Genomic DNA, 16,273 nt, shown 5'->3' with positions numbered 1-16,273 from the left:
CAGTATATGCCATACAATTATGAATACTTTATGTCAGAAAAATGAAAATCTATACAAAAAAAAATGACAGGTTACAGTAATACAAATTGAATAATTGATCAGAATACTGTTATTGTGGGTTTGAAATCACTAGCTTGGGTTAACGACATATTGGATGTTCTCTTTTGTGTTTAAACGCCCTCTGGAAATATAAATAATACTAAACCAAGCATGGACACATTTAAAAGTTGAGGTGGGTGGTATTCATTGAAAGAGCCTATCACTCGTAACAGCTGTCCTCTACTGTTCACAAAGTTCACAGAGAAACAAATTATGTTCAGTTATTAAACACACACACACACACACACACACATACACACACACACACACACACACATATATATATATATATATATATATATATATATATATATATATATATATATATATATATATATATATATATATATATATATATAATTTTTGTACTGCACTGAACACATGTTCCACGGAGGATATTTTCGATGCAAACAAAAAAACAGAAGTGAAATAGAATAAGCTTCCCTTCCGCTTTCCATTTTATCTATTCAGTTATTGTTTATAGGGTGACTAATTGATTCGGTCGTCAAATCTATGTAAACATGACATTCGCCTAAAGCATACACAAATATTCTATATTTAGAATCACTATAGTGTTTCACCACTACCTTCATTTTTTGATACATTAAATAATCGATCCTGACATACTAATATATAGGATAGCTGGAAAATACTTGCGACCTAAGGGTTATCAATACTCGTCTAGCGACTTGTAGTGACAAGGGCCCCTTAGGTCACTCGTATTTTCCTTGGCTGAACGAAGAAAAATATTGGGGAATATCGTCTAATTGAAGATCTTCCAAACCATATGATTCATTCTGCAAATAATAATATACACAGCAGGCATTCGTAATAACTGGGATACATTTATTTGCATGTAAACATGTAAACAAAAAAGTGACATTTGTTTACAGTAAAATAGACTTAAATTGCAAGCAAATCAACTGAGATAATCACTTCAAGATTCATATTCACAATTAAAATCATTTTAATCAAAAGTTGACAAGATCATCAATAACATTTTAAAATAAATTGATTATGACAAAATGAGCAGGAGTCTTTCTCAATATGAACATTTTTTATGATACCACAATGATTCATTGTTGCGTAGAAAATTACAGAACCTGCCGTAACCTTATTTTGGTACCAAATTTATCGATGTGTTTTACCACTTTATTAAAAATACCACAACCGTAAATTGTAACAAACGTGAGTCGTCAAAAGTCTCCATTTCCAGAAACAATATAGTGAAGGTATACTGTATATAATCACTAAGTCGTTACTATCAGTGCCCCTTTTATCGCCAAGAACAGGATATGTTTTGATAGTAAAAAAGTACTAATGAATTGTTGAGAAAACAAACAAACAAACAAACAAGCGGTCAAAGGTTACAATGACTGATTGAACCACAACCTAGATTAACATGAATATAAGAGATACCATTGAAAAATATCGACAATCATTTAAAACAGTTACTAATTGATGTTGGTTGTTAATTGACAAAAGTTTGATAATTTGTCAATTTTTACCAAATGTATAATGTACATTTAGTTCAGTTTTTATGTATTTCTTGTCCACATTCTCGAACATACCTGAACTTTTATGTTGTGAATGCTATAATTATGTGATTTGTGTAGACCTCACTGGGTAATTTTACACGTAAGCAAACAGAACGTCTAACAGTTAACAGAAAGAAAGGCACTTATATACAACCTAACTTTACAGTTACTGAGTTACTGTGTTTAAATATGAAACCCACGTACTCAAATAATTGCACATGCAAAAGTTCTCTAGAGAAATCATACAACTTTTATATCTAAAGCCTGTGAACATTTAATCCAATTGCAATTTGCATAATATACCCTAGCCACCCTGTCATTGAAGAGACAGTCAGTGCTTCAAGTTCAAGTCGCAAGTTCAAGCGAGTTCAATCTACAATACCATAGCACCTGTATATCAAATAAAACAAAGGAAACTTGTGACATGCAATGTATACTAATTAACTGAACAAAATATTAGTTTACAATAGTATTGAATCATAGTATTTGCATATTAATAATAATAATGATAAGATGAATAAATAATAAGAATAGTAACATTTCCATATTTGTCCTGCAGATCCGAAGGATAGTTATCACCCACAGGTATGATTGAAGACCTGAAGGAAAACATGCAATATATACAAAATAAATATTAATTATAAAAGTATTATTTGAAATATTTAAAAGTATTAGTTGAAATTATTTTCATATTAATTATCAGATTAATGTTATGAATATTGAAAAATAATTCTTGCATTTGTCAGCTGCAGATCAGAAAAATAACAATCATCCACACAGTATTATTATTCATGGAATTAACACAATAATCAAATACACTGTAATTCATTCAGTATGTGAAATGAAAAGACGCGGTATTTCAATCGATCAATCATATTTTCATGCAGAAAAATGTTCATATTTTGACAGAACCAAATCAGCCTCAGGTGATAATATGCAATATACATTTTCCTGTGCCAAAGGGTAAGACAATTTATGATATGAAAAAAAAAGTAGTACAGTTTATTACGGTCCCAGGTCAGTACATTATTATTGCGATATGTTAAATTTGATATAGCATTGTCATAAAATTTAAAAAAAAATATCCATACATAATTGATTCATGATTATAATATTCAGTATATGCCATATAATTATGAATACTTTATGTCAGAAAAATGAAAATCTATACAAAAAAAATGACAGGTTACAGTAATACAAATTGAATAATTGATCAGAATACTGTTATTGTGGGTTTGAAATCACTAGCTTGGGTTAACGACATATTGGATGTTCTCTTTTGTGTTTAAACGCCCTCTGGAAATATAAATAATACTAAACCAAGCATGGACACATTTAAAAGTTGAGGTGGGTGGTATTCATTGAAAGAGCCTATCACTCGTAACAGCTGTCCTCTACTGTTCACAAAGTTCACAGAGAAACAAATTATGTTCAGTTATTAAACACACACACACACACACACACATACACACACACACACACACACACACATATATATATATATATATATATATATATATATATATATATATATATATATATATATATATATATATATATATATATATATAATTTTTGTACTGCACTGAACACATGTTCCACGGAGGATATTTTCGATGCAAACAAAAAAACAGAAGTGAAATAGAATAAGCTTCCCTTCCGCTTTCCATTTTATCTATTCAGTTATTGTTTATAGGGTGACTAATTGATTCTGTCGTCAAATCTATGTAAACATGACATTCGCCTAAAGCATACACAAATATTCTATATTTAGAATCACTATAGTGTTTCACCACTACCTTCATTTTTTGATACATTAAATAATCGATCCTGACATACTAATATATAGGATAGTAACATAATGGGATATTTTAATATAAATAGAAAATTAGAGTTTCTTATGGTGTACAATGTTATTTACGTCCTCACTTGGTAACCAAGGTTATGGATTATAATTGGGTTACTATAAAATTTACAAACAGTACTAAAGTGACTATTTATCGATCAACGCAATATATATTGATGTTTACATGATTATGTCCATGTAACATGCCATAATGTATATAGAACATGGTATGTGCAACATAACAGCAAATGAAAACAAACTTGCCTGATATGTGTTATGCACATAATCTATGTTAGAGTTTATAACAAATGTTATAAAAGTGGACCTAAATAGCAGAATATGAAAACCTGGTGATAACAGTACAGAACAAACAGAAGTGGAGGACCGTGACAGCCAACATTCCTGAGCCTGAAAGGTGACATCACACCGTGATGATGAGAGTTTGCAATGAAAATCACAAGACCTGGAATTAAACGTCGTGTGGCTAGACAAAACTAACTGCCAAATTTGATTGTCTGCCTCAACAAAAATCTTACTAACACTGCTACATTTTATCATCTGTCTCAACAAAATTCTTACTAACAGTGCTTCATTTTATCATCTGGCTCAATAAATCTTATTAGCACTTCTACATTTTATCATCTGGCTCAACAAAAATTTTACCAAAAGTGCTACATTTTATCGTCTGGCTCAACACAAATCTTACCAACATTGCTACATTTTATCATCTGTCTAAACAAAAATCTTACTGCTAAATTTCATCGTCTGTCTAAACAAAAATGTTACCAACAGAGATATTTGTCGAGCAAGGGTGTAAAATGTAGCAATGTTAGTAAGATTTTGGTATAACCAGAAAATAATATGTAGCAATGTTTAAGATTGGGTTAAGCCGCACGACGTTTCGTTTCAGATCTCGCTATTTTCAATGCTGTATAACTCGAGATACTTGCTCCTATATCTGGTATAAATGACGTCTTTATATGTATGAGTAAATGGTGCATATTTTACTAAAATATTTTCTTTTGTTATCGGGGCAAAATCGATCAAATGTTTTCCTTTTCAAACAACAATTGTTACTATCATACAAGGATGTATAATACTATTCAGTGATTTATAAAAAAAATAGAGGGAATTTGATCTAAATACCCAAATCAATTATAATACCGTTATATCATCGATGTAAATACATTGGAATTAAATATATTGTTATGTCGTTAATAATGAAAAATTGACCGAGCTGCTTGTGTTCGATGACTCAGTTTCAAAATATTGACAAATAATTATTATTGCAAAGGTTTTACTTCAAATTACAGACGTTAGACGAAAGGGGTATTTTTAAAACGACTGACGTGACTTTGAAGATAAACTGCATAGGTTTAAAAGTGAACAATACATTCTTATATTTATGCAGGCTGTTTCGATATACCATGGTTAGGTGCAAAGGTCATCGAACAATCTAATCTGTCTAACACAAATTGATACCTTTGGAAAATTTATGCTCTTGCCTCCAGCAATGCAACTGAAATCCATCAAAATTTATCGAGCAGAAAAGAATTTCTGTTCTGTCGTAAATGTTGATGAAAATCAAAGTGAACAGATAATTCTTTCATTTAACATTATTGTTTGTGTTCATACATCCAGATACTGTAGGCGTCTATAGATGTACTTGGGATTGGTAGACCAGCATGGAACGTCTAACAAAATGGAGGATGGCAAGGAAGAAAAAGAGGCTTAGCGATCGACGAACTTTCTGTACATGCATGGCGGCTACTTGTAGCCCTCGTGGGTCGTCACCCACCTTCCTTGGGTTGCTTATCGGTTAGAATCACCCACCTTGGGTTGCTTATCGGTAAAGGAATGCTAATTTCATACTACTCTATTGGACTCGGGTTGACAATTTGGAATGCTACATTATCCAATCTTGGCTGTTTTCTGGTAGGTTTTTTGGATAGTCTCCTTCTACAGGTTTGCTGCTGTTTTTATTGATAGCCTCTCGCTTTTTCTTTCTTGCCATCTTCATTCTGTGCGACGTCCCATCCTTCTCTTCACTCACAACACCCTTGAAATCTCGAGGAACTTCTTCAATCTGAGGTTCAGCTGTCCCGTTGGGTCGCTCGTTGTGGGCGTAGGAGGGGTTATCGTATCCCTCTGTATTCGATGTGGGTGCTGAGGTGGGTGCTGGTGGAGGTGGGGCTGAAACTGGAGATACTTCATAGTTATTCGGCGTTTCTTGTAGCGGCACTGGCGTTGGCATAGGCATAATCGCTTCTTCTGGCGCTCTCTGGTTAGTACCACCTTCAAATTGGCTCAGGTCGATAGCAAGATCATCACGTTCACGAGTACTGTCCTGGCTTGGCTGCGATTGTAGCTGCGTTCGTTTCTGTTTTTTAGCACTTTTGTAACCACAGTCACACGAGGCCCCGGTCGCGAAGTGCATACCAACAACAGCAAAGACAATAGACACCAAAGTGACAGCAACGATGATACCTATTATCATCATCACAGTGTCTTTATTTTTTGATATCTCTGCTTTTATTTCAACTATCACGCCACTTGAATTACCAACTCCAATCGTGTTTTTTGCACTGCAGTATATTCTCAAGCCACGATGTTGTTCCGTCACATCATATACTGTGAGTCGAGATTGTAGAGAATCATTACTAAAAGAAAAGCCGTCTTGATTTAGTTCTATTTCGGTGTTATTAAATGTCCACACATACGGTTCAGTTACGTCTGGATTCGCCTTGGCTGAGCATCGAAACGTTATATTCTGAACTTTCTTAATATCGATTTCATATCTGTTTGGTGTGATACGTACAACTGGTTTGTGTTGCACATTGAAAGGACCAATACTGCACTTGCGAGAAGCTGAAAGGGCATCGTGGGTCTCTAAGCAGTCGTAAGATACACCGTCGTCTTTGTTAGTCAGCGGCCATTCATAGATATTTATAGCATTGTATCCCTCGTTTGCAACGGGTTCCTCAAACAATGTGGAATTTCCTCTGATTCTAGTGTTACCGCGTTTCCATTGCAGGCGAGCCTGGGGTCTTCCTCCAGTTGACGTGCATCGAATGGAGGCGGTGTCCCCTTCTTTCGCAGAAGTTGGCAGAGTAGAGCCACATGTTGGACCGTCGTTAACAGGTGGGTGCGGAGAACTAACAACAAGTTCAACAGTTTCGATTAAAACGACATTAGATTGGGAATTAAATAACGCACATGTATAATTACCAGCGTCGCTAAAAACTGAAGATGAAACTCGCAAGTTATACTCGCCAACCGCCGAGTCTCCGATTATTGCATAACGTGGATAAGCTGTTGGGTTCATATTTGAAAACGGTCCGATAGGGAACTTGTCATCATCAAGTTCAACGGTCCAAAACAAGTTTAAGTCCTCATAATCAGCTACCTGGCAATTCAATACTATGTCTTGACCAATAAGAACATCGGTCGTCGATGTCGACGGTGCGGTCACATATCGTGGTTCCGCGACACCTGAAGGTATGGACGCCGCCATGATGGAAATGGCGACGTACCAAGTGAAAGTAAACATGTTGATCGCCCGTCCGATCCCGGTCGATTTCTTTGTCTGATAATTTACCTGTCAAGTGCCCGAATGTTCGACATCTTCTGTCTGCGACCTCCGCGTGGTAAAACAATTGCGATTGGGGTTAATTGTCCCCACCTATATGAGATCACATCATCTAAGGGGCTGGCTGACTAACCCAGGGCGTGCCGTTGTAGCATACGAGAGAAAACAAAACACGCTAACACAATAGATGAAAGCCTCTGATACACCTAGCTTTCATTGGGTCACCTTTCCACACAGGTCATTATTATTCATGAGTTCAAACGTAAATTAATCACATTATCTATCTTCGGGTGTATAAACTCGGTTTGTTGTGGAAACAAAGCTCGCTCGTCATTTTGACTTCGCTTAAACCAACGAACAGTATTTGAAAGTAGTACCAGGAATATTTGAATATCATGTTCGAGCGTTGGTTATTTTTGGACGCATGTACGATATATTTATATTCTTCATGGTATATATAATGGTGGAAAACGACAGATATTAACCATATTATATGGTTATTATGAATATTCAGGTCTTTGAGGACTTAAAATTTGATGGCTAAGTTTCCTTCATTTTACTTTTAGAAAGCATGCAAAGACTTAGGTATCAAACCGAATGTGAAATTTCAAAATCTTCGTTCAAATTTGCAGCTCCGAATAATTATAAAAAATATATTACATAATTTTTAAACATTTATTATTTATTAGATATTAAATACTGAGTAAATAAATTTTAAATATTTATGTTTTCAAGGAAGTATCATAATTTTCTAAAATATCATTTCAGAAATGAATTGTCAATAAATTATTCAACTTGGTCAGATCTCTTCAGAAATACTATGTCTCGGGGCTTTCAATTCCCTCGTGTGTTTTTGGCTGAGAGGCCACGTGATGTCATAAAAAAGTGATTGTAAACTCATAAAGCGTTTCTAATTCTGCAGTGGTAATGCACTGACTGTATTCCTCGCGACTCACATTATTGTCAAACTCTGATCGCAATGCGTTGCATGCATTCTATTCAAACCGAAAATAGATGTGTAAATAAAGAATGACCTCCAGCTCTGAGGTCAGAGCGTATCGCCTACCTGATTGGTTGATGCACCTATACTCTTTGACCTTACACCATACGGTGCATTGGTGTTCATACAGAATGTCACACTGCACGGGTCAGGTGTGCATTACACGTCAATAAAGACAACCCAGTATCTATTTACAGCCTAGTCAACATACAATAACAATGGCATACAGTAACATTACTTTCAATAGAGAGATATAGGTTTTCATATTGCATTGCATCCCTGATTTGTGAGAACAGTTGTGATTGAAACAAAACGAGAAACATTTTATAGAACAACGCATATATCACATTTCCAAATATATGATACAAACTGAAATATAAACACAAATAAATAATTGATTTTTGATTTGTGTAAATAGAAAGAAAATTGAATAATAACATGATATGAATCGATTGTTCCATATTAATTTCTTTTAATTGAAGTTTGGGAATCTGCATGGTGACAAAGTAAAGAACCCACTACAAACAAAACAAAACAAAACAAAACAAAACAAAACAAAACAAAACAAACCACCTGTATTTAAAATGAATTTGAGAGAAATCAAGACTGTTCGCCAATGGACCTTCAACATTTCTATTCAGACACGATAGACAAAATTAAAGGTTATCGTATTGACCTCATCATATAAGGTCATTGTCATTGCGCCTGACGTGCATATATTGCTTTATATAGTCATGTGTTCATATTATCAGTGCACCTGATGCACAGAAACAACCTTGAGTGATTGCACTTCTAAATGTTAAAAATATCTGACATTGTCATTGCACCTGATACACCACAACTATACCGCGAGCGAATAATTACCCTTGTAAACATTAAAACATCATAATGTCGACCTTCAGCTTGTCACGCATTTACTGGGATTAAGACACAATCACCCTGACAACCATATCCTTCAAGTTCAAAAAAGAAATATTCTAGCAGTTGTCTCAACACTGCAGAATTTCATCACATCACATCACATCACATCATTGCATGCAAAGAGTACACATCTGGTGAGCAGTAACAAGTTATTAACAGCTAAAATGATGTTGGTTTGGTGTTTCACTCATGTAACACGAATTTTTTTACACGCACTCAGACAACTTCTAATGCAAAGGAAACAATTACAAATTGAAATGTTGATTATCATTATAAATATAAATAAACAATTGAAGCCATTACAATAATCAAGTCTATGTGTAGTGTTTTCATTAGAAGCCTGTTTTGTGAAAGAATAGCAATGCTTATCAGTGTTGAATGTCATTGGGTAAAGGATCCTGCTGTGGTTGTTGTGTCTCTGTTATTTTTAGTCTCATGTTGAAATATGTCTATCTTTGTGTCAAAACGTAATGTCCCATGATTGAAACACCAAACTAACATCACAGTTTTAGCTGTAAGATCATTTGGTTGTATGCCATGACAAGGGGAGATAAATGATTTTAAACCACCCCCTACCACCAAATTTAACATCTACAATACACTACCTTCCCGAAAGTACGAAATATCAATAGTTATGAAACTAAGCTCTCGGGGTGTTTACCTAATCCCGAAGAATTTATTGTCGCTTACGTAATTGTACGAATGTTTCCCACGACGTTTACAATAATACCTTGTTATTATAGAAAAGAGTCGAAATGAAGGATTGTAAACCAGGGAAGATTATTATCCAGTCATTCGAAACTAAATCAACACAACAGTGTTACAAAAAACCTTTCATCGTTTAAAAGAAATGCGTTTTTTTTTTTTAGATATTTGTTTTTCACTTTAAACTGGTTACTATGGCAATCTATGGACCTGTCACAAGTTGTATTTGTTTGAATCAAAGTGAATTTAGCTTAAAGGATAGAAAGCTCAGTTCTAGGAAAACACACACAAAAAAAACGTTCAATACTTCTATCTTCAAACTTTCTTAAAGATATTCAAAGTTCATACTGTTAACAAATTGAAGTGACATTCAATCTTCCAAATGGAATGAATTTTCTGAGTAATCTTTCAGAATTCGCTTTTTAATCAACTTTCACAAATGAGCAATATCAGAGGTGTTAGGTTTTGAAAGTGATTAGACCGGCAACTAACTCAGGCATTATAGAGTAAGTGAAATCTGTTCTATGTGCAGTCCGTTGAAGTATACATCCCCAAAGCTATACAATTTTCTAATGTTTTCCTGTAGTTAATAACTATTGAAGGAAGCATGTGAGTACAAGTAATGTTTCTCCGTCAGTGAAACTGTATACATGTTAAGTGATATGTTTTCATTTTGCGTTTATGACAATAAATTCGCCTATCATCATTGATATCTCTTATTATATACCTTGCCTTCACTTTCTTGGACCAGAAAATTTGAAACGTTTTAACTACAAAACCATAACTACTAGGTTGTCTGGAATTTTGTGTTTAAATATTCTCCTTAGTATGTTTGGAGATAAACAACGAATCGTCGGTCTGTCTGCACAAGTATGGCAATTTAGCGACATGTCTCGTTATACTTAGGACAATTGTAGTTATAACTTATTATATATGCAGGTTGTCATGACAATTCTCATAAGAGGGCTACCATTAATCGTCGAGGGCGTGCTTTAATGCGCAGCGTATTTGTGAAAAAAAGTGATATTTTCTAAGAGAGAGAGAGAGAGAGAGAGAGAGAGAGAGAGAGAGAGAGAGAGAGAGAGAGAGAGAGAGAGAGAGAGAGAGAGAGAGAGAGAGAGAGAGAGAGAGAGAGAGAGAGAGAGAGAGAGAGAGCGAGCGAGCGAGCGAGAGAGAGAGATGACTGGGGTACTGTATGAATGAGACATCAGAAGTTAAGTGAACAATTACGTACACTAAAAGAAATGAGAGCAGAGAGACAACGATGTACATTGAGTTAACGGAATGACAGATTAAAATGGACAGGTAAATAACATTAGAATAGCTGAAGAATGTGAACAAGTGGCTGAACAATAAGATACAGTGACACATGGTGACAAACAACAAATTGAGAGACGTAAAATAATGATCCGTGAACGTCGCCTGTTATAAACGGAAAAGTCATTCAGTTATGCATTCGTCTGGAAGTGACTAAGAGTCGCTTGGCAATAAACTATTATGTAAAAAGTACACTGAATCAGTATTCGTATCTCGTACTACTCCAACAATGAAGTGTTTGAAATCAGACAAAAAAGTGCCTTCTTAACTGACTGAAAATGTGGTCTTTTGAAGTCAACTCTACACTAAAGGTTTTGTGAGTAGCCACACTTACTGACGTAAGTGTATTAATTTGGGTCACTTCAAATCGCTTGGTTTCTCCTTCCCAGGGGCCACTTTATTATTAGCAGGTGATAAGATCTTTAACATCATATGAACTCTCCATTAGCAAGTGATTAGTAGAACTAGATCTGGGTAAATAACAACCACTTTACAGATGCTGTAAACTTCCATAAATCCACAGTACGTTTTATTTTGTGTTTAGTTATTACGGTCGTTAATATCTACATTGTAAACATGATAACATTCTCTCATCCATATTTTTGTTTCTTTTCCTCCGTATGGAAAGATATGTATGTATGTATGTACGTACGTATGTACGTACGTACGTACGTACGTACGTATGTATGTATGTATGTATGTATGTATGTATGTATGTATGTATGTATGTATGTATGTATGTATGTTTGTATGTATGTATGTATGTATGTATGTATGTATGTATGTATGTATGTATGTATGTATGTATGTATGTATGTATGTATGTATGTATGTTTGTATGTATGTGTGCGTGTGTGTGTATGTATGTATGTATGTATGTATGTATGTATGTATGTATGTATGTATGTATACAAGTATGTATGTATGTATGTATGTATGTATGTATGTATGTATGTATGTATGTATGTATGCATGTATATATTTGTTTATCTATGTGTGTTTCGAATATGACAACTTATACATTTTATATATGTGTACAATATCTCGACCTATTTAATACAATGCCTATGCGTGACTGAATATCTTTGAAAATGTCAGAAATGCGTTGTTAAACTGTGGAACTCACACTTAATGACGTCAGAATCGTACATAACGATACACTTATGTCAAACGAGAAGTGCTTTCTGAAATAACCCTGATACCACTGTCAATCTTTCATTAAGGTGCCAAGTATCTCAGTGGGTTAACCGAACACTATTGGAATCGTTTGGTATTGTCGTCACTGAAAGAACGTTTTGTGAAAACAAATATTTACAGACTCTGTACTTTGTCGCTTACAAATACAAGGATTTCATCCTTCAAACGACATCGACTAAGAACGGCTTCACATTTAACAGATGACCCACCGAACGGCACAAAATCGGGTTATGATAACTCTTGATCCATTTCTGCACCCCTAATATTCAGCGTTAAGAACTTACCCTACAATATTGTCATAGTATTGGTGAAAGAAAATGAAGAATTATTTTTTTTACTTAGGGAAATGTTGAATCTCTTTCACATCTTGAAATGTGATGAAGTAAAACTTTCAATCAGAATTGAAAGTGTAATCTTTGGCGTTGTCTGATAAAAATCACCGTTCACGTATTTCAAAACAAAGTTCCTTGGCAGACGTTGGTCCATAATATTGTCTGTTGTAGTTTCAAACTTGGTCACGTCCATAGTAATGACAGGGCCTTCGATGAATTTCCATGAGAATAATTTTCGTTTCGCTGCACTGAATTGATTTCTTACCTTGCTTCTTTTTCTGACTGGATAAAGACAAATAGCCAATTTGTGAGCAAAAACAATCATGCTCAGGTGCAAAGAGTTGTGAGATTAGTTCCACCTAAGCCTAAGGTACTAATTATCTTTTGTACGAGATTGGACGGATGACTCTCCTCTGTAAGGTTCCGGGTAACCAAGACCTAGAATGTTTGCGGTCACCAACAATATCTGACAAATTGTTTACAACAGGGATTCGTTTATGTTTGTCGATAGGATGATACCATATTTCCCACGATGCATCATTCAAGATGGTGGGTTTGCAAGTTCCACATTGCATTATTGTGGGATCCATTTTTCAAAAATGATACCACATTTCCCACGATGCACCACTGTACCACAAGGTGGTGGGTTTTTAAGTTCCTCCAATCGTAAGACCCCTTTTCTACAATGATACCAAACACTTATCCCGTAAGGCGTCATTCAAGATGGCGGATTTACAAGTTCCCCGAGTGCACTTTCGTAATATCCCTCTTCTACAAGGATACCACATTTCTACACGTTCATCCTAAATGACACCACGAGGTTTGCCACGCACCAACATATGTTTACCTGTGTTTAGAACGTACAATTGAGTTAATATTCACAATGAAATTTCACGTGTGCATCTGTTCAAACCCTATGAACATTATTTGGCCAATTTTACGCATATATAACGCCAAACATTTTATCTAGCCCCAATAAACCATCTTGAAAAATTGTCTATCGCGTCATTTTGTTGAATGTTCTACTTGTTAACCTTCATGGTAACAATTGATTTCCCGCCAAAACGATCTTTCTAGATATCTGGCTCGTCTCAACTTCATTTTGACATAAACCTAAGTAAAAAACTATATTTACATAATCTTTACCTAAAAATGTCCCTTGAAATCCTCAATGTTCTCACAAATATCAAAAAAAGGGCACGAAATCTTTTCAGCCATTCCCCGCAGCTGAATCGATTACTGGTCTGATAAATACAAGGTGAAGAAGATAACAGGTAAAAACTTGGTAAAATTAAAAAGGCGGCAAAAGAACTCTTGCGTGTCACCTTTCTTTACGTTAAACACTATCTGTAACATTTTCCCTTAGGCGGACCACAAAGGGTGGAATTCTTTCGATGGATGGACATTGAACACGTCGAGTCTTCTGTACATTGTAAACGTTGATAAATTATCTGGAATGTTAGCCTTTGATCTTTCGAAAAGACCACTCCAAAGGAATCATTTTTTTTAAAATTTCTTTTCGTTTCTACCGTCTCTTTTTTTTCCTTGGATTGATTGCCGGAAGTTCACAGAATCTAACTATCTGAGTCTGAATCAAATTTATTTTGAATAAAAGATATCGTAGTATTAACAAATCCCAAAGTAGTGAGCAGGTGATCAGATGATTTACTTCATTTTAGGTTGAAGCATTGATCACGTGACGACCACTGAACAGTACATGTAGAGACTCAGTGTGACATACAAAACAGTGACGAGGACTGCATTGTAAATCAACTTTACTTTGTGTGTTAACGTTACTGAAATAAATTGACCTCCACTAATAATATCTGCAACTGTTTATATGTCACTGCCTATGATTGGTTACTACTTTCTACATATTCTACTGATTGTGACAAGTCCTGCATACCGATAAGGTTCTGTCAGTGTTGTGCTCATTCTTGATACTTTCAAAGTTACATGTTTTACTGGGGAAATTTTCCAATTATTGGCGTATTCTTCAGTTTTCTTTAAGTTTATGGATAGGTGGGTCTACTTACATTCAAAGCTAGTTTCTCATTGCGTATTCGTCAACAGACAGATGTTCCATCAATGCATCCATTCACCCACCCATGCACACACACACACACACACACACACACACGTACGAACGTGCATACATACATACATACATACATACATACATACATACATACATACATACATACATACATACATGCATGCACGCACGCACGCACACACACACACACACACACAATTAAACCAAAAATACAATATTTGTTTATATTCAAAATGTAAGTTTATTTACATATTTCATTTATTTTCAAAAAAAAAGCTATATCATCTATTCAAATGCAACTACATACTTCATATATAACATTTTACATTTTCAATAGCATTCATCCATCCGGCAATTTAAATAATGAGGTAAATATAATTGAAATACAATTGTTATACATTGGGAATTACTACATTTTAAACGCCTCGAGTATTTTAACAGAAAAGAGTTGTAAACTTGAGGAGGAGATCTCGAGAATGAGCGAGGCTTACAGCAAAATTATACATTGACAATTCAAGTCTTACACTATATATATATATATATATATATATATATATATATATATATATATGTATATATATATATATATATATATATAATATATATATATATATATATATATATATATATATATATATATATATATATATATATATATATATATATATATATATATATATATATTGCTCCGATAAAAAGGTCAAAAGTTCACCTCCTATGGCAAGCGTGTAATCAGACATGATTTGCATATTCCATGTTGTTGAGAAAGTGAGGTGAGTCATTGTTTCCTAGCCTTGGGTGGATCTCTCTGACAGCGATGGTACTTGTATGCAAAGCACATCACCAGTTCTTGGTTATGCATTTTATTTCAAAACATGATAACGCTACATAAATATCATATCAATGATATACAGTACCATATACGTGGAATTAACCGAGGAAGCCAAAAACCCTGGAGTCTATAACTAAACCATGACACACACACAATTTTATCTCCACTTAAGGCAATCTATATAGATTTAGGTTCATATGGCCCATATCGTGTCTAGGCTAGCAAACCCGTTGTTACAGTTAACGATGTTCTAAATATATACAGGGGGTGACACCACTTTCCCCTAGGTGTGTGATTAACACAGTTTCAATGCTTAAAATTTAGTGTCTGATTTAAAGTCTGGTCCATACGAATCAAAATCATATTTAAGACAGACAAAAAAACTGTGTATATGCCAAAGATAAACTCTTTGTGTGACTCAGGTCTCGATGATATCTGAAGAATTCATTTCTTCTGCGTTTGTAACTGGAGTGACGTCACCCCTTTCATTATCATGATTCTCAAATTTGAAATTGTTACATAACTATGAATGCCATTGATGCAAATTTAAATATTCTGCAAACGACATCGAAAGTCTGAACTATCAATTTGTTCATAATAATTGATACATTACTTGTGTAAATTGAAAATTGGAATGCTGAAAGTTGGATCTAACACCCCCTTTATCAATATAATCCTGCCATTTTTTTGAGGAATATTAGAGAATGTTATGTATTGGAAAGGAATATCTGACACTTCTATTTGCCCTTGAAGTATGAAATGTACAACCATTCGTTATTTGACCTTTGACACAATGACGTCATTATATGGCCATTATAATTCTCGATCTGTATATAATCAC

At 34.6% G+C, this 16,273-nt stretch overlaps 1 protein-coding gene across 1 annotated transcript; it reads right to left on the bottom strand.

Moving 5' to 3' along the window:
• Window positions 1-3,224: 3,224 nt before the first annotated feature.
• Window positions 3,225-7,183, bottom strand: LOC144432636 (cell adhesion molecule 3-like). Its single transcript, XM_078120898.1, has one exon. It carries the CDS (start codon window positions 7,031-7,033, stop codon window positions 5,390-5,392), a length of 1,644 nt encoding a protein of 547 aa, XP_077977024.1. The 5' UTR covers window positions 7,034-7,183; the 3' UTR covers window positions 3,225-5,389.
• Between the last annotated feature and the right edge of the window lie 9,090 nt (window positions 7,184-16,273).

This window comes from Glandiceps talaboti, chromosome 3 (assembly GCF_964340395.1).
Source record: "Glandiceps talaboti chromosome 3, keGlaTala1.1, whole genome shotgun sequence".
Lineage (NCBI taxonomy): Eukaryota > Metazoa > Hemichordata > Enteropneusta > Spengelidae > Glandiceps > Glandiceps talaboti.
The sequence above is the reverse complement of the archived record's forward strand: the minus strand, read 5'-3'. Positions and strand labels throughout refer to the sequence as shown.